Consider the following 27,789-nt stretch of genomic DNA (forward strand, 5'->3'; position numbering starts at 1 on the left):
GTGTCACCCCTACTAATACCAGTCCACCTGTAATCCATACAGTGAAAAGCCATAAAGTATTCCAGTGAGGGAATTTTTTTTTTATTTAAAAAAGGCCAAGTTAGTTTATCTGGCGTTCAATATACTAGATACAGTTAGGCCTGCGTTTCATACATCTGGAATTAGCAAACTAAAGTGCTGGGGTTGGGAAAACATATATGTACCCATACTAGAATCTGTCAAAGAAAGCGGTACTCACATATAACAGTCATTCCATCTGTAATCCATACAGTCAAAAGACTGAAAGTATTCCAGTGAGGGAATTTTTTTTATTTAAAAAAGGCCAAGTTAGTTTATCTGGCGTTCAATATACTAGATACAGTTAGGCCTGCGTTTCATACATCTGGAATTAGCAAACTAATGTGCTGGGGTTGGGAAAACATATATGTACCCATACTAGAATCTGTCAAAGAAAGCGGTACTCACATATAACAGTCATTCCATCTGTAATCCATACAGTCAAAAGACTGAAAGTATTCCAGTGAGGGGATTTTGCTTATAAAAAATAATATTTCATTGTGGTGCGAGTTGAATCGCAACAATGAAGAAAAATACTATTAAGGGACGAGGACGCGGTCGTGGTGGTGTCCGTGGAGCCTCTGTTGCTGGTAGAGGACGTGGCCGTTCGGCCCCAGGCGCACACAGTAGGGAACGAACTCCCTCAACTAGCCGGCAGAATGTACCGCAATATCTCGTGGGGCCCAATGCCGCTCTTAGGATGGTAAGGCCTGAGCAGGTACAGGCATTAATCGATTGGGTGGCCGACAGTGCTTCCAGCACGTTCACCACATGGTCTTCCACCCAGTCTTCTGCGGAAAGCGCACAGGTGGCACCTGAAAACCAAGCCCATCAGTCTGTCACATCACCCCCAAGCATATCAGGGAAACGGTCTGAGCCACAAGTTATGCAGCAGTCTCTTCTTCTGTTTGAAGACTCTGCTTCCAGGGTTTCCCAGGGGCGTCCACCTAGCCCTTCCCCAGTGGAGGAAGACATACCATGCACTGACGCACAACCACTTATGTCTCCAGATGAAGAGGACATGGGAATACCACCACAGCAGAGTCACAGACTCTCTGATGATGACGAAAAACAGGTGCCCACTGCCGCGTCTTTTTGCAGTGTGCAGACTGAACAGGAGGAGGTCAGGGAGGAAGACTGGGTGGAAGACGATGCAGAGGACGATGAGGTCTTAGACCCCACATGGACTGAAGGTCGTGGCGATGACTTTCACAGTTCAGAGGAAGAGGTAGTGGTGAGACCGAGACAACAGTGAAGCCAAAGAGGGAGCAGGGGGCCAAAGCAGACGAGCCGCCGCCCCCAGAGTTCGCCTGCTACTGGACATCGCCAACAGGGACCCAGCCCCACAAAGGCAGCTTCAAAGAGTTCCCTGGCATGGCACTTCTTTAAACAATGTCCTACCGACAAGACCCGAGTGACTTGCACGCTCTGCCATCAGAGCCTGAGGCGAGGCATTAACGTTCTGAACCTCAGCACAACCTGCATGACCAGGCATCTACATGCAAAGCATGAACTGCAGTGGGGTACACACCTTAAAAACCAGGCACTCGCTGAGGCTCCCCCTGCTCCCTCTACCGCTGCTGCCTCGGCTTCCGCCTCGAGAGGAATGTTGCCACCTGCCGAGCAGCAAACAGAGGATGTGCCACCGACACCACCACCACCGCCACCGTCAACTAGCGTCTCCACTATATCACACAGCAGCGTTCAGCTCTCAATATCTCAAACCTTAGAGAGGAAGCGCAAATTCCCCCCGAGTCACCCTCGAGCCCTTGGCCTGAACGCCAGCATTTCTAAACTGCTGGCCTTTGAAATGCTGTCATTCCGGCTGGTGGACACAGACAGCTTCAAACAGCTGATGGCCATGGCTGTCCCGCAGTATGTGGTTCCCAGCCGCCACTACTTCTCCAAGACAGCCGTGCCTTCCCTGCACATGCAAGTGTCCGATAAAATCAAGTGTGCACTGCGCAACGCCATTTGTGGCAAGGTCCACCTAACCACAGATACGTGGACCAGTAAGCACGGCCAGGGACGCTATATCTCACTAACTGCACACTGGATGAATGTAGTGGCGGCTGGGCCCCCGGCGGACAGTTCCTTGGCGCACGTCCTTCCGCCCCCTAGGATCGCAGGGCATCATTCTCTGCCTCCTGTAGCCTCCTCCTCCTACTCGGCTTCCTCCTCCACCGCTTCCACCAGCTCATCACACACCTTCACCACCAACTTCAGCACAGCCCGGGGTAAACGTCAGCAGGCCATTCTGAAACTCATATGTTTGGGGGACAGGCCCCACAGCGCAAAGGAGTTGTGGCGGGGTATTGAACAACAGACCGACGAGTGGTTTCTGCCGGTGGGCCTCAAGCCAGGCCTGGTGGTATGCGATAATGGGCGAAATCTCGTGGCAGCTCTGGGACTAGCCGGTTTGACGCACATCCCTTGCCTGGCGCATGTGCTGAACTTGGTGGTGCAGAGGTTCATTCACCACTACCCCAACATGTCAGAGCTGCTGCATAAAGTGCGGGCCGTCTGTGCGCGCTTCCGCCGTTCACATCCTGCCGCTGCTCGCCTGTCTGCGCTACAGCGGAACTTCGGCCTTCCCGCTCACCGCCTCATATGAGACGTGCCCACCCGGTGGAACTCCACCTTGCACATGCTGGAGAGACTGTGCGAGCAGCAGCAGGCCATAGTGGAGTTTCAGCTGCAGCACGCTCGCGTCAGTCGTACTGCCGAACAGCACCACTTCACCACCAATGATTGGGCCTCCATGCGAGACCTGTGTGCCCTGCTGCGCTGTTTCGAGTACTCCACCAACATGGCCAGTGGCGATGACACTGTTATCAGCGTTACAATACCACTTCTATGTCTCCTTGAGAAAACACTTAGGGCAATGATGTTAGAGGAGGTGGCCCAGGTGGAGGAGGAGGAGGAGGATGAGGGCTCGTTTCTAACACTTTCGGGCCAGTCTGTTCGAAGTGGCTCAGAGGGAGGTTTGTTTAAGCAGCAGAGGACAGGTTCACAAGTCGCCAGCCAAGGCACTGTACTAGAGGACGAGGAGGTGGAGGGGGACGAGGATGACGCAAGTTCACAGCGGGGTGGCAGCCCAGGCCCATCACTGGTGCGTGGCTGGGGGGATACGGTGGACGATGACGATACGCCTCCCACAGAGGACAGCTTGTCCTTACCCATGGGTAGCCTGGCCCACATGAGCGAATATATGCTCCAATGCCTGCGCAACGACAGCAGAGTTGCCCACGTTTTAACGTGTGCAGACTACTGGGTGGCCACCCTGCTGGATCCCCGGTATAAAGAAAATGTGCCCACTTTAATTCCTGAACTGGAGCGCGACCGTAAGATGCGCGAGTACAAGCGCACGCTAATAGAGGCGCTCTTGAGAGCATTCCCACATGTCACAGGGGAACAGGTGGAAGGTGAAGGCATAAGAGTGGCAAGAGGTCGCCAACGCAGCTGTGTCACGGCCAGCTCATCTGAGGGCAGGGTTAGCATGGCAGAAATGTGGAAAAGTTTTGTCTCCACGCCACAGCTATCTGCACCGACACCTGATACGGAACGTGTTAGCAGGAGGCAGCATTTCACTAACATGGTTGAACAGTATGTCTGCACACCCCTCCACATCCTGACGGATGGTTCGGCCCCATTCAACTACTGGGTTTCGAAATTGTCCACGTGGCCAGAGTTAGCATGTTATGCCTTGGAGGTGCTTTCCTGCCCGGCGGCCAGCGTTTTATCTGAACGCGTATTCAGCACGGCAGGGGGCGTCATTACTGACAAGCGCAGCCGCCTGTCCACAGCCAACGTGGACAAGCTGACCTTCATAAAGATGAACCAGGCATGGATCCCACAGGACCTGTCCCTCCCTTGTGCAGAGTAGTCCTTATTAACTGCCTAAAACATGTCTTGTTGTGCTACGGGCCACTTCTTTATTTGATACAAATTTTATGAAACCCACAGTTGAATGAAACTCTTCTCTGTCTGGGCGCCGGGGCCTAACCAGATGAAAGTGGCCGGTTAAACTAACGGGTGACATGAAGCCATAACCTCTGCCATGCTACCTCTGTCTTCTGTCTGGGTGCTGAGGCCTAAGTCAAATAAAGCGGTCTTCTGCTGTGCTGGGGGATATGAAGCTAATCTCTGACCTCTCTCCTCTGTCTGGGTCCAAAGGCCTAAATCACTGAAAGAGGCCTTCTCCTGTGGTGTGTGATATGATGCCAGAATATGTGCTGTGGGGCCTCTCTCCTCTTCCTGGGTGCAGGGGTCAAATAAACTAAATTGTGGCCTACTCCTGTGGTGGTTGATATGATGCCTGATTCTCTGATGTGGAACCTCTCTCCTCTGTTTGGGTGAAGGGGTCAAAGTAACTAAATGGTGGCTTCTCCTGTGGTGGCTGATATGATGCCAGAATATGTGCTGTGGTGCCTCTCTCCTCTTCCTGGGTGCAGGGGTCAAAGTAACTAAATGGTGGCTTCTCCTGTGGTGGCTGATATGATGCCAGAATATGTGCTGTGGTGCCTCTCTCCTCTGTCTGGGTCCAAAGGCCTAAATCACTGAAAGAGGCCTTCTCCTGTGGTGTGTGATATGATGCCTGAATATGTGCTGTGGTGCCTCTCTCCTCTTCCTGGGTGCGGGGGTCAAAGTAACTCAATGGTGGCTTCTCCTGTGGTGGCTGATATGATGCCAGAATATGTGCTGTGGTGCCTCTCTCCTCTTCCTGGGTGCGGGGGTCAAAGTAACTCAATGGTGGCTTCTCCTGTGGTGGCTGATATGATGCCAGAATATGTGCTGTGGGGCCTCTCTCCTCTTCCTGGGTGCAGGGGTCAAAGTAACTCAATGGTGGCTTCTCCTGTGGTGGTTAGTATGATGCCAGAATATGTGCTGTGGGGCCTCTCTCCTCTTCCTGGGTGCAGGGGTCAAAGTAACTCAATGGTGGCTTCTCCTGTGGTGGCTGATATGATGCCAGAATATGTGCTGTGGTGCCTCTCTCCTCTTCCTGGGTGCGGGGGTCAAAGTAACTCAATGGTGGCTTCTCCTGTGGTGGCTGATATGATGCCAGAATATGTGCTGTGGGGCCTCTCTCCTCTTCCTGGGTGCAGGGGTCAAAGTAACTCAATGGTGGCTTCTCCTGTGGTGGTTAGTATGATGCCAGAATATGTGCTGTGGGGCCTCTCTCCTCTTCCTGGGTGCAGGGGTCAAAGTAACTCAATGGTGGCTTCTCCTGTGGTGGCTGATATGATGCCAGAATATGTGCTGTGGTGCCTCTCTCCTCTTCCTGGGTGCGGGGGTCAAAGTAACTCAATGGTGGCTTCTCCTGTGGTGGCTGATATGATGCCAGAATATGTGCTGTGGGGCCTCTCTCCTCTTCCTGGGTGCAGGGGTCAAAGTAACTCAATGGTGGCTTCTCCTGTGCTGATTGATATAAAGCTGATGGTTGTGCCATCTGACATGGTTGCCAGGGTCTGATTCAATGGGGGCCTACTCCTGTGGTGGGTGATCTAAATGCCTGATTCTCTGCTGTGAAACCTCTCTCCTCCGTCTGGGTGTAGGGGTCAAAGTCTTTCAAAGTCGCCTTCTCCTGTGCTGATTGATATAAAGCTTATGCTTGTGCCATCTGACATGGTTGCCGGGGTCTGATTCAATGGTGGCCTACTCCTGTGGTGGGTGATCTAAATGCCTGATTCTCTGCTGTGTAACCTCTCTCCTCCGTCTGGGTGTAGGGGTCAAAGTAACTAAATGGTGGCCTACTCCTGTGGTGGGTGATATGATGCCTGGTTCTCTGCTGTGGGACCTCTCTCCTTTGTCTGGGTGCTGTGGTCAAAATAATAGTAAGTGACCTTCTCCATTGGTGGGTGACTTGAAGCCTGATTCTGTGCTATGGGACCTCACTCCAATTAATATTGTTTAATTTTTATTTATTTTATGTTAACTCATCATTTCCCTATCTACATTTGTTTGCAGGGGATTTAACTACATTTTGCTGCCTTTTGCAGCCCTCTAGCCCTTTCCGGGTGTGTTTTACAGCCTTTTTAGTGCCCAAAAGTTCGGGTCCCCATTGACTTCTATGGGGTTCGGGTTCGGGATGAAGTTCGGGTCGAGTTCGGATCCCGAACCCGAACATTTTTCGAAAGTTCGGCCGAACTCGTCGAACCCGAACATCCAGGTGTTCGCTCAACTCTAAAAAGCATCTTTCACATGTACACTGTGTAGTGCTCAGTGTAATTAAATATTGGTATGCCAAGAAGAGATTCTCAAAGGCCGCTGAACACAGCCGGTTCTCATACAGTAGTTTGAAAGCACAAAACATGCAGTTCTTGCAGGAGTCCTTTACAGCAGCCGTAGAAGTAGATAGCTCAGATGTAGAGCTGGCGTATTGGTCTTCCAAATCTGAAACCAATTCTTCACTCTCCTCATCATCACTGCCAATCAACAAGCCTTTACAGAAATTTTTGTAGCTGGAGGCAAATGAGATTAGTTTTTCACATAGAGAAACTGGGTCTATTACTGGTACTGCTTCTGAAATAACATTCAACTGCATTTAGTCTGAAGAGGCCAGTATTTCCTCAAACCGATTGGGATCAAAGCAAGAAATTTGCTTGTAAAGTTCTCCATGAGTCGAAAATCTTGACTTCACACTCTCTGTAACAGTGTCAACGATAACATTGTAGCAAGAAATCTCAAAATGTTTCTTATTATCAGTACCTTCTGCTTTTCTTGTGGATCTTAGGTCTGAAAAGCTCCTATTCAAACAAATATTTTCATTTGCCAACTTCTCATTTATAAAATCAGTAAAATGAGTTGCCAACTGCAAAACTCCAGCAAATCTCTACATATATTATTCAAACGCTTTACAGCATCATCCACCATTCTCCATGCCTGGATGAAATCAAGGCCTGTTGATTGCAAATAATCTGATACAGGGGTAGTAATGTCAAAAATACGAACAAAGGTAAAAGCTACCAGGATGGTTTCAAATTTGCTGAGGTTTTCACCTAATTTCAGAGCTTTGTGGCGAACAGAGGTTCGAAAATCAGGGGAATCGCTTACTTGTTTCAAGATAATTAAGAGATTGGTGCATAACTCTTTGGAATGATCGTCAAAGCTTCCAAATAACTTTCGAAGTGCTCTAGCTCTGCTTGACCACCTTGTTCTGCCAATATGTTCCAGCTTTTTAAGCTTAGAACTGCCAGTCTTTTTTTTCATCTGGTCTTCCCAGAGTTTCATCCTTTTGTATGATTCAGTGAAAAATGTTGATAGGTTGCTAAGGAGCCCAAAGAGACTGACTGCGGGAACACACGCAGTACTTGCATTGCCAATAACTAAGTTAAGCACATGTGCGTAACACCATGTGTGAATGTGTGTAGGATGAACCTCCTTCATTAATGCTTGCAAGCCTGAGTAAGTCCCACTCATACTGGCTTCTCCGTCAAAAGAATCACCTATGCACTTTTCAAGATTAAGTCCTAAAGCAGATACTGTTGTGATTCAGTAAGTATGGTATGTAGGTTTTTACTGCTGGAATCTTCAACTGTAACAAGATGTAGTAATCTTTCTTTAACTTTATCACCAGCAACATACCAAACAACAATGGCACACTGATCATTCATGATCATCTTGTGTGGAGTCCATTTGAATTGTAAACATTCCAGAATTCTCCACTTTTTACTATTTCCTCCTTTATCATGTCACCAATAATCACAAATGACTTTGTTATAGTTGATTTACTTAGGAAAGTGAAAAACTTCCCTCTTCCCCTTTTCTCTGGATTGTGGCTTTTTGCTTTCTCCATAACATTTGTTAAGTGCTTCTTTAAGACTGGACTGTAGTCAGCAAGAGGTTTGACAATCTCCATAAAATTACCAAAAGCAAAGAAGGGGCACACTCAAAAGGGCACACTTGAAAGAACAATGATGCACAATTTATTCAACCTAAAAACATATCCCCTAAAATCAAATGTACATAAAATGCAGGCTATAAATAAATGGATGACCTCTATACAGATAGGAATGAGTCCCGTGTATCAATGCACCCGTCCCAGGGTAATTCCTATAGCATGTATGACGCCAATATGCTGTGTTAATCAATAGACAAGATGGTCCATATATGCCGATTGTATAGCACTGGGAATATGGCACATATATCAGTATACCGCAGCCAGATTAGTGCAGATGTAATGGTCAAAACTGTGTAGGACTTAGTGCCAATGACTTCTGATCATTCACAGTTAGAGTCCAATTGGTATATGCGACACTATTAGTTGGTGGCACAGCCAAAAGTCACCTGGTACATTCCAAATGCCATAATGGATGCTCCCCAGGAGCTGGGTTTTACCCGTCTTCACTGCCTCTTTTGCAGCGCTGATTCCAGGCGGCCACACACCAGCGGCATCCCACGTGGTGTGCTAGACCTCAGCGTGGCGTCCCACGTGACCTGCTTACTTAGGAGACCGGGTAAAGCTGAGATGATGTCACTGATAGGCGACCGCTTATTCAGAATCCGGACAAAGAGGATTCTCCTTTATTTTCTTATTGCAGATATTCAGTGCAACGCTCACTCCTCACGCCAGACATGTTTCGAGGTGCTGTACCACTTCCTCGAGGTGCTGTACCTCTTCCTTAGGGGATATGTTTTTAGGTTGAATAAATTGTGCATCATTGTTCTTTCAAGTGTGCCCCTTCTTTGCTTTTGGTATCTACGTATTCACTTTGGTCCTTAGGGTGGGACTTGTAGGTGAGCACTTTTATCCATACGGTGAGAGGTTGAGCCGCTGAGCTTTCTGGTTATATATTTTCAATCTCCAGAAAATTGCCTCGATTATCAAGATGGTCCTTCATCGAACACACGTGCCACAGACTTTGACTGCTTCTGAATGGCAATGCTTGAACACCAATGAGAAAAACAATATCAAGTATGTGGCTTACAACAGCACGATGTTGGAGTACCTGCTGATTTCTTAGAGACATCTGACTACTGTACCTAACAATTTGTGCTTAACCCCTTAAGGACCGGGCCATTTTTCACCTTAAGGACCAGACAGATTTTAGAAAATCTGACATGTGTCACTTTATGTGGAGATAACTTTAAAACGCTTTTACTTATCCAAGTCATTCTGAGAATGTTTTCTCGTCTCATATTGTACTTTATGACAGTGCTAAATTTGAATCAAAATATTTCATTTTTATTTTTAAAAAAATACCCAAATCACAAAAAAAAATTAAAATTCGCAACTTTCCAAGTTTCAATTTCTCTGCTTTTAAAACAGATAGTGATACCTCATATAATAATTTATTACTTTACATTAACCATATATCTACTTCATGTTTGGATCATTTTGTAAATGCCATTTTACTCTTTGGGGACATTAGAAGGCTTAGAAGTTTAGAAGCAAATCTTGACGCATGTGTGACCTACTTCAATGACCTACCCCCCGAGGAGAGTGCCAGCAGACCCACTAAGCACCCCACAACCTCTCCCCACAGGCTGAACCCCACGAGGACCCCTGGAGGCCCCAGTGGACCGCGGAACAGGAGAGTGTCTCACATTACCCCACCTCGAGGAGGCGGCTCAGAAGACTCCAAACAGGCTTTCCCCGGGTTCTCATAGTGGAAAGTTGCCACAGGGACCTCTGGACAAAACGGGAGTCCAAAATCTTATTGACCTCGAATTCGGCCTCCCCTTGAACCTCCACCGGAGATGGAGTTTGAATGAAAGGAGCTGACTCGGCCGTCGATTCGTGAAACATGAAAGGTGTTCACCCCTCGAATCGACAGAGGAAGAGCAACCTTGTAAGTCACCCAGTTAATCTTCTGTATCACTGGGTATGGACCAATGAATCTAGGCCCCAGTTTGGCATACAGTTGGCACAACGGGATGTTCCGGGTGGAGACCCACACTGGATCTCCTACCTCGAACTCTTGCTCCGTAGTGTGATGATGATGAGCAAATCTTTTCTGTTGCACCACTGCACTGAAGATGTTCTGCTGCGCCAACAACCAAATTGGTTGCCTATCCTGGAACCATTGGTCCGCCACTGGTGAGTCAGTGGAGGTCCCTGCCAGAGAGGATCTTGGATCCCTGCCCCCCACGCACTTGAACAGAGACATCTTGGTAGAGGAATGTTCGGAGTTGTTATAAGCCACCTCCGCAAAGGGGAAGTGAGCTGCCCATTCCTCTTGGCAGTCTGACATGAAACACTGGAGATACTGTTCCAGGGTCTGGTTTGTTCTTTCCGTCTACCCATTGGTCTCTGGGTGAAAACCAGATGAAAATGACAGCCCAATTCCCAAACGGGAGCAGAAAGAACGCCAGAATCGAGAGATAAATTGGACTCCCCTGTCAGAAACAATATCCTCCGGCACCCCGTGTAATCGGAAGACATGTTTCACGAACAGATCTGCCAGCTCTCTAGCCAACAGCAATCTAGGAAGTTGAATAAAATGAGCCATTTTACTAAAATGGTCCACCACTACCCAAATTACCATACAGCCGGAAGATCTAGGCAGATCTGTTATGAAGTCCATAGACACGTGGGTCCATGGGGCCAAAGGAATTGGCAGCGGAAGCAAAGTACCAGAGGGGCGGACCGAGATGGCTTACACCGGGCATAAACACCACATGCCTGGACGTAGGCCTTGATATAAAAAAACATCTTAGGCCACCAGACATAGCGTTAACAAAGGGACATGGTTTTCTTTATCCCCAGGTGCCCAGCCGACTTGGAATCATGCAATTGTTGTATGACTGAGCGTGAAATTTGAAGGCACAAACAGCCGACCCACAGGTTTGTTAGGAGAGCTCTCCACCTGTAAAGGTTGGAGAAGAGAAGACAGATCCTCCATTATACCTGATGTGTCCAAGGAGGCTACGAAACACCTCGCAGGAATAATACGTTCTGGCTCAGAGTCACGTACTGAAAGAGCTTCTGGTAAACAATGGGAGAGAGCATCTGCTTTAATATTTTTGGGCCCTGGTTTGTATGTTAAGCGGAAATTAAAGCGAGTGAAAATCAATGCCCAACGAGCTTGGCGAGAATTTAATCTCTTGGCACCTTTGATATACTCAAGGTTTTTGTGGTCGGTGTAAACCGTAATGGGATGTTCTGCACCCTCCAGCCAATGTATCCATTCTTTAAAAGCCAACTTAACTCCCAGAAGCTCTCTATTGCCGATGATGTCATAATTGCTCTCGGCTGGGGAGAGCTTCCGAGAGCAAAAGGCACAAGGATGAAGCCTCTCAAGATCCCCAGAAAACTGGGATAGAACCGCCCCACACCAACCTCAGAGGCGTCAACCTCGAGGACAAAAGTTTGAGAAGTGTCTGTATGAATGAGAATTGGAGCAAAATGCTTGCTTCAGCATCTCAAAGGCTTCACTGGCCTCTCTCGTCCACTTAGAAGGGTTCATTCCCTTCTTAGTGAGGTTCGTGAGAGGCACTACTACCGCAGAAAAGTTCTTAATAAATTTGCGGTAGAAATTGGCAAAATCTAAGAAACGCTGTAATCCCTTCAGGGAAAGTTTGGTGGGATCCATTGCCAATCCTCGGAGACAATATACCCTATGAGGGGCAATTCTCTCACTTCAAACAGACATTTCTTGAGTTTGGCGTATAAGCGATTCTCCCTCAGCTTCTGGAAAACCTGACACATGATCCCGACGAGTCTGCAGGTCCGATGAGTAGACTACCACAAATCTACCCAAGAAATCCCAGACGACATCATTAATGAATTCCTGGAAGACCGCGGGGGCATTACAGAGAGCGAAAGGCATCAAGAGATGCTCGTAATGCCCGTCCTTTGTATTAAATGCGGTCTTCCATTCACCACCCTTTTGGATGCGTACCAAATTATATGCCCCCCCTTAAATAGAGTTTGGTGAAGACCCCCGCCACCTGGGAGAACAAGTCCTCAATAAGTGGAAGGGGGGTACCGATTATTCACCGTAATTAGATTGAGGGCGCGAAAATCAATACAGGGTCTCAATCCGCCGTCTTTCTTCCCCACGAATAAGAATCCCGCTCCTGAGGGAGAAGTGGACGGTCGGATGAAACCCAAATCGAGGTTCTCCAAAACAGAAGAAAAATTCAGGCAGCACTACACCCAATAAATCGCTGATAAGCACATAAATAGTCCTCTGTGTACACCGGGATAATATGCCAGCTTGCGGTGGTGCCTACTTAAGTATATTTTCGATAGAATACAATCCACCAGAAGAATAAAAATAGAAAAATCAGCGGCACTCACCAGCTGCAGGGTGTCTTCATTTCTTTCTTTATTGCGGTAGCAAAAAACATGCAGACATAGCAGGGCTGAGGCGGACGAGTCTTCACAACAAACAGCCGCCTGAGCGGCGAGGGGCAGCAACGGCCGTTTCGCACAAATGTGCCTTTTCCGGCTACCGCAATAAAGAAAGAAATGAAGACACCCTGCAGCTGGTGAGTGCTGCTGATTTTTCTATTTTTTTCTACTGGTGGACCATATCGAGGTTCTCTTTTATATAATCTCGCTGGACCTGGATCTCAGGCCCAGTGAGATTATACAGATGTCCTCTGGGTGGCATGGTACCTGGCAACAAATCAATCGGGAATCATATGGCCTATGAAGAGGTAACACATCATCCCCCTGTGGTCTGAACACGTCCTGGAAGTGGTGATAGTGCTTAGGTAGTGCACTTAGCACTTCCGTGGAGGCAAGTGGCAACACCGGACAAATGCACCTAGTGAAGCAATCAGAACTCTACCTGCAAATTTGTCCAGTGCGCCAGTCCACTACCGGATTATGAAGTCTCAGCCAGGGAAGACCCAAAATCACAGGAGTGGATGACATGTCCAGGGTTAACAGGCTTAAGACCTCCAGGTGACAAGTCCCCACTGTTACCTGCAACCCAGGTGTCATCCACAGCAACCGGCCTTCATGAAGGGGAGAACCGTCCACATCGGTAACAGAAATGGCTGCTTCCGGCTCGAAGAACGGAATCTGTAGCTGTCGAACCAGAGAAGAGTCGATAAAATTTCCAGCAGCTCCCGAATCAAGTAGGGCGAAAATACACTGCTCAAAAAAATAAAGGGAACACAAAAATAACACATCCTAGATCTGAATTAATTAAATATTCTTCTGAAATACTTTGTTCTTTACATAGTTGAATGTGCTGACAACAAAATCACACCAAAAAAAAAAATGGAAATCAAATTTTTTAACCCATGGAGGTCTGGATTTGGAGTCACCCTCAAAATTAAAGTGGAAAAACACACTACAGGCTGATCCAACTTTGATGTAATGTCCTTAAAACAAGTCAAAATGAGGCTCAGTAGTGTGTGTGGCCTCCACGTGCCTGTATGATCTCCCTACAACACCTGTGCATGCTCCTGATGAGGTGGCGGACGGTCTCCTGAGGGATCTCCTCCCAGACCTGGACTAAAGCATCTGCCAACTCCTGGACAGTCTGTGGTGCAACGTGACGTTGGTGGATAGAGCGAGACATGATGTCCCAGATGTGCTCAATTGGATTCAGGTCTGGGGAACGGGCGGGCCAGTCCATAGCATCAATGCCTTCGTCTTGCAGGAACTGCTGACACACTCCAGCCACATGAGGTCTAGCATTGTCTTGCATTAGGAGGAACCCAGGGCCAACTGCACCAGCATATGGTCTCACAAGGGGTCTGAGGATCTCATCTCGGTAGCTAATGGCAGTCAGGCTACCTCTGGCGAGCACATGGAGGGCTGTGCGGCCCTCCAAAGAAATTCCACCCCACACCATTACTGACCTAATGCCAAACCGGTCATGCTGGAGGATGTTGCAGGCAGCAGAACGTTCTCGACGGCGTCTCAAGACTCTGTCACATCTGTCACATGTGCTCAGTGTGAACCTGCTTTCATCTGTGAAGAGCACAGGGCGCCAGTGGCGAATTTGCCAATCTTGGTGTTTTCTGGCAAATGCCAAACATCCTGCACGGTGTTGGGCTGTAAGCACAACCCCCACCTGTGGACGTCGGGCCCTCATATCACCCTCATGGAGTCTGTTTCTGACCGTTTGAGCAGACACATGCACATTTGTGGCCTGCTGGAGGTCATTTTGCAGGGCTCTGGCAGTGCTCCTCCTGTTCCTCCTTGCACAAAGGCGGAGGTAGCTGTCCTGCTGCTGGGTTGTTGCCCTCCTACGGCCTCCTCCGCGTCTCCTGATGTACTGGCCTGTCTCCTGGTAGCGCCTCCATGCTCTGGACACTATGCTGACAGACACAGCAAACCTTCTTGCCACAGCTCGCATTGATGTGCCATCCTGGATAAGCTGCACTACCTGAGCCACTTGTGTGGGTTGTAGACTCCGTCTCATGCTAGCACTAGAGTGAAAGCACTGGCAGCATTCAAAAGTGACCAAAACATCAGCCAGGAAGCATAGGAACTGAGAAGTGGTCAGGTCACCACCTGCAGAACCACTCCTTTATTGGGGGTGTCTTGATAATTGCCTATAATTTCCACCTGTTGTCTATCCCATTTGCACAACAGCATGTGAAATTGATTGTCACTCAGTGTTGCTTCCTAAGTAGACAGTTTGATTTCACAGAAGTGTGATTGACTTGGAGTTACATTGTGTTGTTTAAGTGTTCCCTTTATTTTTTTGAGCAGTGTATAATGACCTTCCCTTGCCACTTCATGGAAATGGTTAAGAGAAGACGACTTCTTTTAAGAGGAGGCAACAGAGTACCTAGTAGGTTCTCCTCAATTTCCACTAGGCTTTGTCGTTTCCCGGCAGGAGTAGTGGGCATTTCTTTAGCTGGTGACCAACTCCTCCACAATACAGACAAAGACCCTCGGTTAGCCGACGAGCCTTCTCAGTAGGAGTAAGACGAGAGAACCCCAATTCCATACGTTCCTCGGCCGGTTTACTGGGTCTTAGAGATGAGCTTGCCGACACTGGGCGAGAAGCCCACTCCAGACGACGTTCCCGCATCCGACGATCAGCATTGATTGCCTGCTGGATTGCCACATCTAGCAATGGGGGGATGGTAGAGACAATAGCAGATCTCTGACAGGGTCAGACAGACCCAACCGGAACCGGTGCCGAAGAGCGGCATCCTCCCAGCTGGTAAAAGTGGCCCAGCGACGGAATCCGGCAGCAAATTCTTCTGCTGGGCGTCGTCCTTGTTGGAGGTGTTCTAGCTGGTTCTCCGCCGTACGGGTGCGATCCGGGTCATCATACAATATACTTATAGCATAAAAAATAGCATAAAGGCCCAACATTGCGGGTCCTTCCTTAATAGAGACATCACTATGCCGATTTTCTGCTTGGTATTACCCGAAGATGTAGGGCGCATCTCAAAATATAAGCGGCAGGAATCTCAGAAGTTGAGAAACTCCTGCCTATTTCCTGAAAAAAACTCAGGTAGAGGTATCTTGGGTTCCACTGGGCGTTCTGCTGGAGTCGGGTCAGGCAACTCCTGAACTCCCTGGAGGAGGAGTTTACGCGTGTCCCCGACTGTTGCCAGTTGTGCATGGATCTTGTTGAAATTCACAGCTGAAATGTTCGTCCTGCTGGACCAGGAGATTGGCCGCTCCGGTCAACTCCACTAGTTGCTGCTGGATACGATCCATGATAACTGGATATTGGGGCCCACTGTTCTGTAATGGTGCAGAATCCCAAGCAACCAGACAGATTTTTTAAACGACAGTGGATTTATTGAGTTGACGATAATTCAGTCAAAAGCCAGTGATCATACACAGGTAATCAAGCCGAATAAGATCCTCTGCAGGGAGAGATCAGGGAAACAGTCCGTGACCAGGCCAAAGTTCATACATGTTATATCAGTCCGAGAAGCGTGGTACCAAGGGATGAGACATCATTAAATATCCAGGGTCTGATCAGAGGTCATACACGAGATAGATTGTTCAGCCAAGATAAAGTACCCAGAGGAAGGTCACTAGAGAATGGTCAAGGAAAGCAGAGGTCATACACAGGTAAGCTGGAGAGAAACGCCAACATACACCTGGATTGTCAGAACAACAGTGGGCACTGACCATCCAGGGAGATCACCTTTTAAGTAACTGCTAGCCAATCATAGAGTGCCAGGTGTCGATTCCTCATAGGTCACATGATGATCCTAATCCCTAATACTTGTGCGGCCTATCCCCTAATCTACTTAGAATTTGTGCACAGGTGCTTTTCCTGCCAGTGGCCGGAGTAGCACATAGGATGCGCGCATGCTCGGCTGCGTATCCCTTTGCGAACCACCTCTCAAGCGTGCGCGTGAACGCTTGATTGGCCTAGCACGGACACGGGACCGCGCCGGCACGGATGCTGGAACGGAGCCTGCAGGCGATACCAGAGACAGGACCAGCCACAGCGTGTTGCCACCAGCCCGGCCAATCTGCCTCCGGGACCCCGGCGGTCTTCCCCTCCGGCGCCCATGCGGACGCACCACCGCATCCATCTGCAAAGGAATCTGAGCCGCAGGCTCCGCAGATGCATGTGTGACCTGTCCTGCTACTCTAATGGGACCCTCGAGGTCGAGGCAGGGGACCCAGAGGCCCGCTGGGATGGAGTGCCAGCAGACCCACTAAGCACCCCCCGACCTCTCCCCACATGCTGAACCTCACGAGGACCCCTGGAGGCCCCAGTGGACCGCTGAATAGGAGAGTGTCTCACAATTTCACTTTAATTCATTTTTTTCCGCTAACAAAGCAAGGATTAACAGCTAAACAAAGCTTAATATTTATTGCCCTGATTCTGTAGTTTACAGAAACACCCCATATGTGGTCGTAAATTGCTGTATGGCCACACAGCAGGGCGCAGAAGGAAAGGAACACAATATGGTTTTTGGAAGGCAGATTTTGATCGACTGTTTTTTTGACACCATGTCCCATTTGAAGCCTCCCTGATGCACCCCTAGAGTAGAAACTGCACCCCTCAAGGTATTTAAAACTGATTTTACAAACTTTGTTAACCCTTTAGGTGTTCCACAAGAATTCATTGAAAATGGATATGAAATAAAAAAAGTCACTTTTTTGGCAGATTTTCCATTTTAATTTTTTTTCCCACTAACAAAGCAAGGCTTAACAGCCAAACAAAACTCAATATTTATTGCCCTGATTCTGTAGTTTACAGAAACACCCCATATGTGGTCGTAAACTGAACGCCATATAGTTTTTGGAAGTCAGATTTCACTAGGATAATTTTAACTTGCCATGTCACATTTAAAGACCCCATGATGCACCCTTGAGAAGAAACTCCCAAAAAGTTACCCGATCTTGGAAACTACGGGATGAGGTTGCAGTTTTGTTGGCACTATTTTAGGGTACCAATGATTTTTGGTTGCTCTATATTACACTTTTTGTGAGGCACGGTAACAAAAAACTGTTTTGGCAATGTTTTTATTTTTTGTTATTTACAACGTTCATCTGACAGGTTAGATCATTCATGAGCTATTTTTATAGAGCAGGTTGCTACAGATGCGACAATACCAAATATGACTACTTTTCTGTTGTTGTCTTTTTTGACACCGTTTTATTTTTATTTTTTTTACGGTGTACCTGAGGGGTTAGGTTATGTGAAATTTTTAAAGAGCAGATTGTTTTACACAATAACAGCATTTGTGAAACAAAAAAAAAAATCATGTTTTAGTGTCTCCATATTCTGAGAGTCAAAGTTTTTTTTTTTTCTGGGCAATTGTCTTAGGTAGGGGCTCATTTTTTGTCTTCGCTCAAAAATCATATTCTGAGTGGACACGGAAAGGACCCCATTAGAGTCTATGGGTTCTTTAGGCTCCATTACGCTCAGTTAGGTCTCAATTATCTGCAGAATCCGTCCTTTGTTATCCTGCTCCTCAACGGAGCCGGAGAACGGAAAGGAGAAACGGTGACGTGAAAGGAGCCCAAGGCCTCTTTCACACGGGCGAGATTTCTGCGCGGGTGCAATGCGTGAGGTGAACGCATTGCACCCACACTGAATCCGGACCCATTCATTTCTATGGGGCTGTGCACATGAGCGGTGATTTTCACGCATCACTTGTGCGTTGAGTGAAAATCGCAGCATGCTCTATTTTGTGCGTTTTTCATGCAATGCAGGCCCCATAGAAGTGAATGGGGCTGCATGAAAATCGCAAGCATCCGCAAGCAAGTGCGGATGTGGTGCGATTTTCACGCATGGTTGCTAGAAGATGTTCGGGATGGGGACCCGATCATTATTATTTTCCCTTATAACATGGTTATAAGGGAAAATAATAGCATTCTTAATACAGAATGCGTAGTGAAATAGGGCTGGTGGGGTTAAAAAAAAATACAAAATAATTTTACTCACCTTAATCCACTTTCTTCTTCTTTGCTGTGCAGGAGGAAAAGGACCTGTGGTGAGATCACTGTGCTCATCACATGGTCCGTCACATGGTCCCTCACCATGGTGATGGATCATGTGATGGACCATGTGATGAGCGCAGTGATGTCATCAAATGTCCTTTACCCAGGTCCTGAAGAAAGAATAGAAGCCGGGATGCGCGAACAAGGGGATTAAGGTGAGTTAAATAATTTTTTTTTATTTTTTTTAACCCCTCCAGCACTATTTTACTAAGCATTCTGTATTAAGAATGCTATTATTTTCCCTTATAACATGGTTATAAGGGAAAATAATAGCAATCTACACAACACCAAACCCAACCCCGAACTTCTGTGAAGAAGTTCGGGTTTGGGTACCAAACATGCCGATTTTTCTCACGCGCGTGTAAAATGCATTAAAATGTTTTGCACTCGTGCGGAAAAATCGCGCATTTTCCCGCGACGAACCTGCATCTTATCCGGCCCAAATCCATGACGCCCATGTGAAAGAGGCCTAACAGGTTGCCTAGGACTCTGAATAGGTGGTTTTGCACTGCTGTAGATAACATAATAAGCCAGCAACAGGAAATAAAAAATACTGGAGTGCACAAGAAACAGAGGCTGAAAAACCCACAGAAGAATTTTTCTAAATTGGCTGCCTTCGACTAGACTTTCATTTTCTGAAAAATTTACCTCATGGTGAATAAATCTTTTACTGAATAAACTTTATAAGTAATTATAAACCCACATTTGGCTGCCAGTCTCAGAATAGATTTATATCATCTTTAGGCCTCTTTCACACGACCGTTTTTTTCCCCCCGTTTACGGGCCGTTTTTTGTGGTCCGTATACGGAACCATTGATTTCAATGGTTCCGCAAAAAAAACGGAATGTTCCGTATGCATTCAGTTTCCGTATTTCCGTTTTTCCGTTCCGTTTTAACATAGAACATGTCCTATATTCGGCCGCAAATCACGTTCCGTGGCTCCATTAAAGTCTATGGGTCCGCAAAAAAAACGGAATGCATACGGAAGTGCATCCGTATGTCTTCCGTATCCGTTCCGTTTTTTGCGGATCCATCTATTGAAAATGTTATGCCCAGCCCAATTTTTTCTATGAAATTACTGTATACTGTATTTGCCATACGGAAAAACGGAACGGAAACGGAAACACAACGGAAACAAAAAACGGAACAACGGATCCGTTTAAAACGGACCGCAAAACACTGAAAAAGCCATACGGTCGTGTGCAGGAGGCCTTAGTGTGAACTGCAGTCAGGAGATTAAAAACTACTAATAGGGTTTATTCAAATTCACTTGAATTGCAGCTGAATTGATGTAGCCCTATAGTTTAACATAGAAGACCATTAGCTTGGCTGTAGTCTAGGTGAATTGTTCTCAGAGTGAATAAACACCCTAATATGGGCTGATAAGGAGCAGAGAAAATCACTGACTCCATTTTTTAGCTATACTACATTTTTATGTTTACCACTAACAGCTTCAACTTTTATTTCACCTTTATCTTATCTGGTCCTCACTAATCATTAAGCTCAGTGGCTTCTGCGCCTCCATCTAGCCTCCCTCACCGTCTCTTGAATATATGAGCTCTTTCTGTGATAACATGCATGTCTTTTATCTGCTAGGTGACAGATGCAGATCAGGGGTTTCTCCACTGAACAGTGGCTTGTAGTGAACTGGCAAGGGGATTGCAAAATCCATTCCATGGTAGCCAATTTTGAAAATATTTCTAAGGCTACTTTCACACTGCCGTTTCTGGGTCCGCTTGTGAGATCCGTTTCAGGGCTCTCACAAGCGGCCCAAAACGGATCAGTTCAGCCCCAATGCATTCTGAATGGATAAGAATCCGCTCAGAATGCATCAATTTGGCTACGTTTGGTCTCCGTTGCGTTTTTTAGACGGTCACTAAAACGCAGCTTGCAGCGTTTTGGTGACCGTCTGACGATGCGGAGCCAAACGGATCCGTCCTGACTTACAATGCAAGTCAATGGGGACGAATCCGTTTTTCACTGACACAATATGGTGCAATTGAAAATGGATCCGTCCCCCATTGACTTTCAATGTAGGTCAAGACGGATCCGTTTGGACTTAGACTTTTTTTTTAATGAATGAATGCAAACTGATCCGTTCTGAACGGATACAAGCATTTGCATTATCGGTGCGGATCAGTCTGTGCAGATACAAGACGGATCCGCACCAAACGCTAGTGTGAAAGTAGCCTAAGGCCTCTTTCACACGAGCGTGTCCGGATAAAGTCCGGATGCGTTGCGGCAAACCCGCGCGAGTAGGTACGCAATTGCAGTCAGTTTTGACTGCGATTGCGTTCCGTTTTTATCGCGCGGGTGCAATGCGTTTTGCACGCGCGTGATAAAAAACTGAATGTGGTACCCAGACCCGAACTTCTTCACAGAAGTTCAGGTTTGGGTTAGGTGTTGTGTAGATTGTATTATTTTCCCTTATAACATGGTTATAAGGGAAAATAATAGCATTCTGAATACAGAATGCTTAGTACAATAGGGCTGGTGGGGTTAAAAAAAATAAAAATAATAATTTAACTCACCTTAATCCACTTGTTCGTGCAGCCGGCATCTCTTCTGTCTTCATCTGTGAGGAAAAGGACCTTTGATGACGTCGCTACGCTCATCACATGGTCATTCACATGATCCATCACCATGTTAAAAGATTATGTGACGGACCATGTGATAAACGTAGTGATGTCAAAGGTCCTATTCCTCACAGAACAAGATAGAAGAGATGCTGGCTGCGCGAACAAGTGGATTAAGGCGAGTTAAATTATTTTTATTTTTTTAACCCCTCAAGGCCTATTGTACTATGCATTCTGTATTCAGAATGCTATTATTTTCCCTTATAACCATGTTATAAGGGAAAATAATAATGATCGGGTTCCCATCCCGATCGTCTCCTTGCAACCATGCGTGAAAATCGCACCTCATCTGCACTTGCGGATGCTTGCGATTTCCACGCAGCCCCATTCACTTCTATGGGGCCTGCGTTGCGTGAAAAACGCACAAAATAGAGCTTGCTGCGATTTTCACGCAACGCACAAGTGATGCGTGAAAATCACTGCTCAGCCCCATAGAAATGAATGGGTCCGGATTCAGTGCAGGTGCAATGCGTTCACCTCACGCATTGCACCCGCGCGGAAAACTCGCCCGTGTGAAAGGGGCCTAATTCGGCTGTTTTGGACTAGCCTTTTAAAATCCACCAATTGCCAATTCACAAAAAGGACAGAAAGCTGCTAGATTTGCAGACAAGAGTAAGTGGCGAGGTGAAAGAGTAAAGCTTGTCATACACCTATAGATTATCTGCAGACTTTCTATGGTCAGATGGAAAAAGTGCAACAGGTTCCTCCATCTACGCTAAACTGTGCGGATGAAGGAATCTCCCACTGGGCCAAGCTTGAGTATCTTGCTAGACAGCCCTGCTGGTTCTCAAAATATCTGAACAATCTGATTGGAATTGGAATCTGTTGCACTTTTTACGTCTGACCATAGAAAATCTGCAGATAATCTATAGGTGTATGGCCAGCTTTAGTGTCTTATGTAACCTGTGAGTAAATGTGCCTGTCTTTGCAACGCACTGGACGCGGGAGCCTGCAACGCACTGGACGCGGGAGCCTGCAACGCACTGGACGCGGGAGCCTGCAACGCACTGGACGCGGGAGCCTGCAACGCACTGGACGCGGGAGCCTGCAACGCACTGGACGCGGGAGCCTGCAACGCACTGGACGCGGGAGCCTGCAACGCACTGGACGCGGGAGCCTGCAACGCACTGGACGCGGGAGCCTGCAACGCACTGGACGCGGGAGCCTGCAACGCACTGGACGCGGGAGCCTGCAACGCACTGGACGCGGGAGCCTGCAACGCACTGGACGCGGGAGCCTGCAACGCACTGGACGCGGGAGCCTGCAACGCACTGGACGCGGGAGCCTGCAACGCACTGGACGCGGGAGCCTGCAACGCACTGGACGCGGGAGCCTGCAACGCACTGGACGCGGGAGCCTGCAACGCACTGGACGCGGGAGCCTGCAACGCACTGGACGCGGGAGCCTGCAACGCACTGGACGCGGGAGCCTGCAACGCACTGGACGCGGGAGCCTGCAACGCACTGGACGCGGGAGCCTGCAACGCACTGGACGCGGGAGCCTGCAACGCACTGGACGCGGGAGCCTGCAACGCACTGGACGCGGGAGCCTGCAACGCACTGGACGCGGGAGCCTGCAACGCACTGGACGCGGGAGCCTGCAACGCACTGGACGCGGGAGCCTGCAACGCACTGGACGCGGGAGCCTGCAACGCACTGGACGCGGGAGCCTGCAACGCACTGGACGCGGGAGCCTGCAACGCACTGGACGCGGGAGCCTGCAACGCACTGGACGCGGGAGCCTGCAACGCACTGGACGCGGGAGCCTGCAACGCACTGGACGCGGGAGCCTGCAACGCACTGGACGCGGGAGCCTGCAACGCACTGGACGCGGGAGCCTGCAACGCACTGGACGCGGGAGCCTGCAACGCACTGGACGCGGGAGCCTGCAACGCACTGGACGCGGGAGCCTGCAACGCACTGGACGCGGGAGCCTGCAACGCACTGGACGCGGGAGCCTGCAACGCACTGGACGCGGGAGCCTGCAACGCACTGGACGCGGGAGCCTGCAACGCACTGGACGCGGGGAGCCTGCAACGCACTGGACGCGGGAGCCTGCAACGCACTGGACGCGGGAGCCTGCAACGCACTGGACGCGGGAGCCTGCAACGCACTGGACGCGGGAGCCTGCAACGCACTGGACGCGGGAGCCAAGAGATAGAATACAAGCCTTCCCCTGGCCCTGCTACCTGCTTGCCCATTGTCTCCTCAGTAGGGGCTGCCTGCTCATCCCGTGCACTTATGAAACAGTCTGCCTCCTGCAGAGTCCGCACTGTACGAGAGGCAGGGAGATAGCAGTGGCTGTGAAGGGAAAAGTTCCAGAGCACACAATGACAGCCCCAGAGACTTTCTGCTGCCTGGCCAACTGTATGCTTCCACAGCGCCATCCCAGCCTGCAGGCCATCAGAGCCCTGGGGAGAATCTGCCTCCTGCACCCCCGCCCCAGTCCACACCCTCCCCCAGCCATGGGCCCTGCAGCAACGCTAGGTCCACCCCTTGCTTCTGTTCCTATATAGTATAATATACATTATAGCACCACTACATTTATATTTATCAAAAAGCAACTACAATAAAGCATTTGTTTTACTGCTAAAAAAGCAGAGCATCATGTGTTGCAAAAATAGGTACATGTACCTTTTTTCAGCGATTGCCACACGGTGTAACCCCATTGATATCAAAGGGGTCACGCGGCAACTACTGTGTGCACTAGCACATGATCACACGGTCTCGGGTATCCCTGAGATCTGAACCTAGCCTTACGGTGCGCATACACTGCTCGATTATCGTACGGCACCCTCACCTACTGTGTCCTTCTCCCATACCATGTAGATTGTAAGCCCTCACAGGCAGGGCCCCCTCTCCTTCTGTATCTGTACCAGTTTGTAACTTGTCTCGTTTATACTTAGTGCAGTTGTCTGTATTATGTATGTGCACCGCTCATCATATGTACAGCGCTATGGAATGAATAATAATAATAATAGTGCAGTGTATGGAAGCCGTGCGACCGTTTCTACTGTACGGTCGCACGGCTTTTGTATAACAAGCGTGTTGGAAACCCAGCTGAGAATCGTACGATTTTTGGCTGTTTTTTAACATGAGCGTGAGATCATTGCCGCACACCGCCGGTTCATAATTTCAGTCATCGGAAGCGGGGCGGGCTTGTGATGATCAAGAGTAAGATCTGCCTGTCCAAGATGGGCAGATCATACATTTTTTTTAATTACTTTACAACCATCCCAAGACAAAAGTCTTACGATGGTTGTAAAGTGTATGGGCACCTTTATGCATGGTATACCAGCACCACGTATACAGTATCATACATTTATAGCATCACGTATACAGTATAATATACGGTATACCAGCACCATATATACAGTATAATATGCTGTATACAAACACCACTTACACAATATAATATACAGTATCCTGACACCACATATACAGTATAATATATGGTATACCGACACCATGTATACAGAATATGCGGTATACCGACACCACGTATACAATATACAGTATCCTGAGACCACGTAAACAGTATAATATATGGTATACCGACCATGTATACAGTATAATATGCGGTATACCAACACCACGTATACAATATAATATACAGTATCCTGACACCATGCATACAGTATAATATGCAGTATACAAACACCACTTACACAATATAATATATGTACATTATAGCACCACTACATTTACTTTTTTTTTTATCATCAAAAAGCATCATACATAACTAAAAAACAAACATTTTTACTGTCCCTTTAAGCAAAAGCCAGAATATAATAAAAAAGACAAAAACAGACATTAAACTACATTTATAATAAAACTATTTACTTACAAAAGAAGCTATTCAGTCGTCTGCTGTGCCGTCCTCTGCTCGCTTCCGCGGATTTTCCTCTCCTTTCTGTCTCTCCTCAGTGCGCAGGCTCTATTAGCTCCTCATCCCTACCCAGAGGTCTGGCATCGCAGGGACAGTATGATCCTATGCGCATGCGCGATTACATTAAAGATGGCTGCCAGTCATTGCAGCACAGCAGAAAGGCCAGTCAGCAAACTTGTAAAAAAAAAAATTCCCGGGCCGGACTGTGGGAACTTCCAGGTTTAAAGTTGGCGGCTGCTGCCTTCGCGCGACGGCCATCTTAGTGACATTCATGTGAGGCAGCCCGTGCAGATGAACACAGAGCGGTGATTATCGGAGAGACAGCAGCCTGTAAAAAGAGCCTGGCCTGTTATTGGCACTTCCAGGGTTAAAGATGGCCGCCGCTGCTAACAGGCGGCGGCCATCTTGGTGATGCTACTGTGGCATCACAGAGCTCGGGGAGTGGCAGCATCACCGATCAGAGAGGCAAAGCTGGCAACCAATAAAAGGTACCAGGAGCCTCTCCGGGGCCCCCTAGTGGCCGCAGGCCCTCGGTCCATGCCGAATGGTCAGTCCGGCCCCTGCTATTCAGTATATAATAGATGTGACGAGAAGGAACAAACATGAAAAACAAAACTGATAATTAAAACTAGAAACCATACCTGCTAGCCTTCAGGGTGGTATTGACATGGGGTCTGCAATGCATACAAATAATACAATTAGAATGTTATTGGTAGGTAAATTCAGGACGTAATTTACTACATTCAGGAAAGTACCTAATTACTAATTTCTGAAAATCCCATTTTACTAATGAATCTTACTTACATGGTAGAAGTTACACAGATAAATATTACCACCTATGCAAATACAGCATCAAGGTATGTCCACCTGGGACGGGTCTGCAGCAGATATTCCACACTATGTATCAGCCGCAATTCTGTAGCAGAAGAAACTGCACCAAATGCTATAGAATTCCCACTGTAAATGCTGCAGCGTACAATAACAGCGCTATGACCATTTTTGCAAATACCTTTAATATTCTGCAATGCACCCCTTGCTTGATATATGAAGATTCCTGCCCCCTTATTTTTGCTCGTTGCCAAGGGAAACCGGCCACCGCTGTATCACTAACATCGGTGGCCGTGCAGGAATCTGTCTGGAGTCAGCACGCATCGCTACAATGCTAACTAGCTCCAGACAGCAGTGAAGGAGGGCGCATGCACAGCCACCCACCAGCCACTTGTATGGGGCTGACAGAAATAGCCGAGCAGTGCCTGCTCCTCATTAGATGATTAAACATATTATTCAAACACCCACATCCAGTAGGAAAGGGCACACTGGAAGGACCGACGATGGCTCAAACTCACTTGGTGAGACAACCCCTTTAAGTGAAAAGTATCATTATATTCAGCTGAGTCAGCCCTACAAGAAATTGTATCTGGTTTAAACAGTAAATTTCCTGGTGACAGATTCCCATTAAATTCTATTTGACACTACAGTTAAACAGGGATCACTGTTCATAGCTTGGCCCTGACTTGGGACATCAGTAAACCCTGAAGAAGTCAGAGGTAGTCATTGCAATTATTATTCACAGCCTAGAACGTCCCAACCTATAAGAAAACATAATGACAGGGGCAAGGCAAGAAGTGGCATTTGCCCCTCATGGTTTCATTGAGACACTAACCGGTTGCTGGGCAAGCAAGGACAGTAGTTTAATTGGCCAAATTGGTTGCTGTCCAGTTGCTGGGCATTGTGCTCTTTTTATCCCTTAGTGTGGATTGGTTATGGGCCACCTGTGGCGGGAAGTTTGAGGTATTTATAGAGGTCATTCACCGTGCGGAGCCTGTCAGCGTGTGAACATTTCAAGCAAGAAGATCATCCTCCGTCCACCCACCCTCCCGTTTTTTGTTGTGGTCATGTTGAATATGGGGGGGATCGGGTTTAGTCACCCAGCCTTCTGGGTGGACAGAGGATTGCTCAGTAATGGACTTTTATTAATATATTTGGAATTTTAAATGATTTATGAATTTTGGTCATATTTATTGGTTACCCCCCAAATTTAATAAAGACCGCGGCCATTTTTATCCACAATTGGTAGTATGTCTTTATTTATAATATTTACTAATGTTAAGTTGTTGAATATGACACCGTGAACTTTGCAAGAGAACAAGCTGAGCCCCAAACAGCCTTTGTTTGTTCATTTACAGATACGGACAAGTCCAAAACCCAAGCATTGCACAAGCCGTTCATCACATTAGTATTGAAATGCTCTACTGCGGTCTGCGTGGGCATGTTACAGAAATGTCCCAACTCAAGTTCTGAGGAACTACCATTTCTGCCTCTGTACTTCTTCCGGTGTTCTCTCTGTAGATTGCATCGTCATCCGTGTCATCAGTGCTTGGACTTTCTGCATCATGAATTCAGCAGAATAACATTTAGCCAAGTATTCAGTTTAACATATTCTTTATGAATTGATTCCACATGTAAAACTTCTCTGTCAAGTGAAAAATAAATAAAAATGGCCAGGGTGGTCGGCTGCCTGTGTTTTCAGAGCAACAACGTCTAGCTGACGTTCAGAAGCTTCAGCCATGGAAACATGTGCCACAGCATTTTTCATTGTTAAGTCCTCCATACTCCAAGTTATTATTCAGGATGCACCTGCAAGATCTGCACTAGGGCCACAGGAGGGCTAAAAATGCAGACATTCCATTAGTGACCCTCAAGCCCCCTTGTATACATTAGCAATATGATAGTTTTTTTTTATGGTTTCTGTATTACTGCACAATACAAAATATAATACTGACAACGTTAAATATGGTGAGAAACAATAATAAACCTACTAAGGGTACTTTCACACTTGCGGCAGTGTGATCCGGCGGGAAG

General features: G+C 47.6%; 1 protein-coding gene across 3 annotated transcripts in view; it reads right to left on the reverse strand.

Annotated features, from left to right (window-relative positions):
• The window catches only part of LOC120981013 (vascular endothelial growth factor A-like), an 89,860-nt gene that overhangs the window by 26,120 nt on the left and 35,951 nt on the right, over positions 1-27,789 (reverse strand). For 2 of the 3 annotated variants that reach the window (XM_040410459.1, XM_040410460.1), the window contains one exon: positions 25,569-25,601. The exons of the other annotated variant lie outside the window; for it this stretch is intronic. In XM_040410459.1, the coding sequence (XP_040266393.1) occupies positions 25,569-25,601 (33 nt within the window). The remainder of the gene's footprint in view (positions 1-25,568; positions 25,602-27,789) is intronic. 3 annotated transcript variants of the gene reach the window in all.

Source organism: Bufo bufo, chromosome 10 (genome assembly GCF_905171765.1).
Source record: "Bufo bufo chromosome 10, aBufBuf1.1, whole genome shotgun sequence".
Lineage (NCBI taxonomy): Eukaryota > Metazoa > Chordata > Amphibia > Anura > Bufonidae > Bufo > Bufo bufo.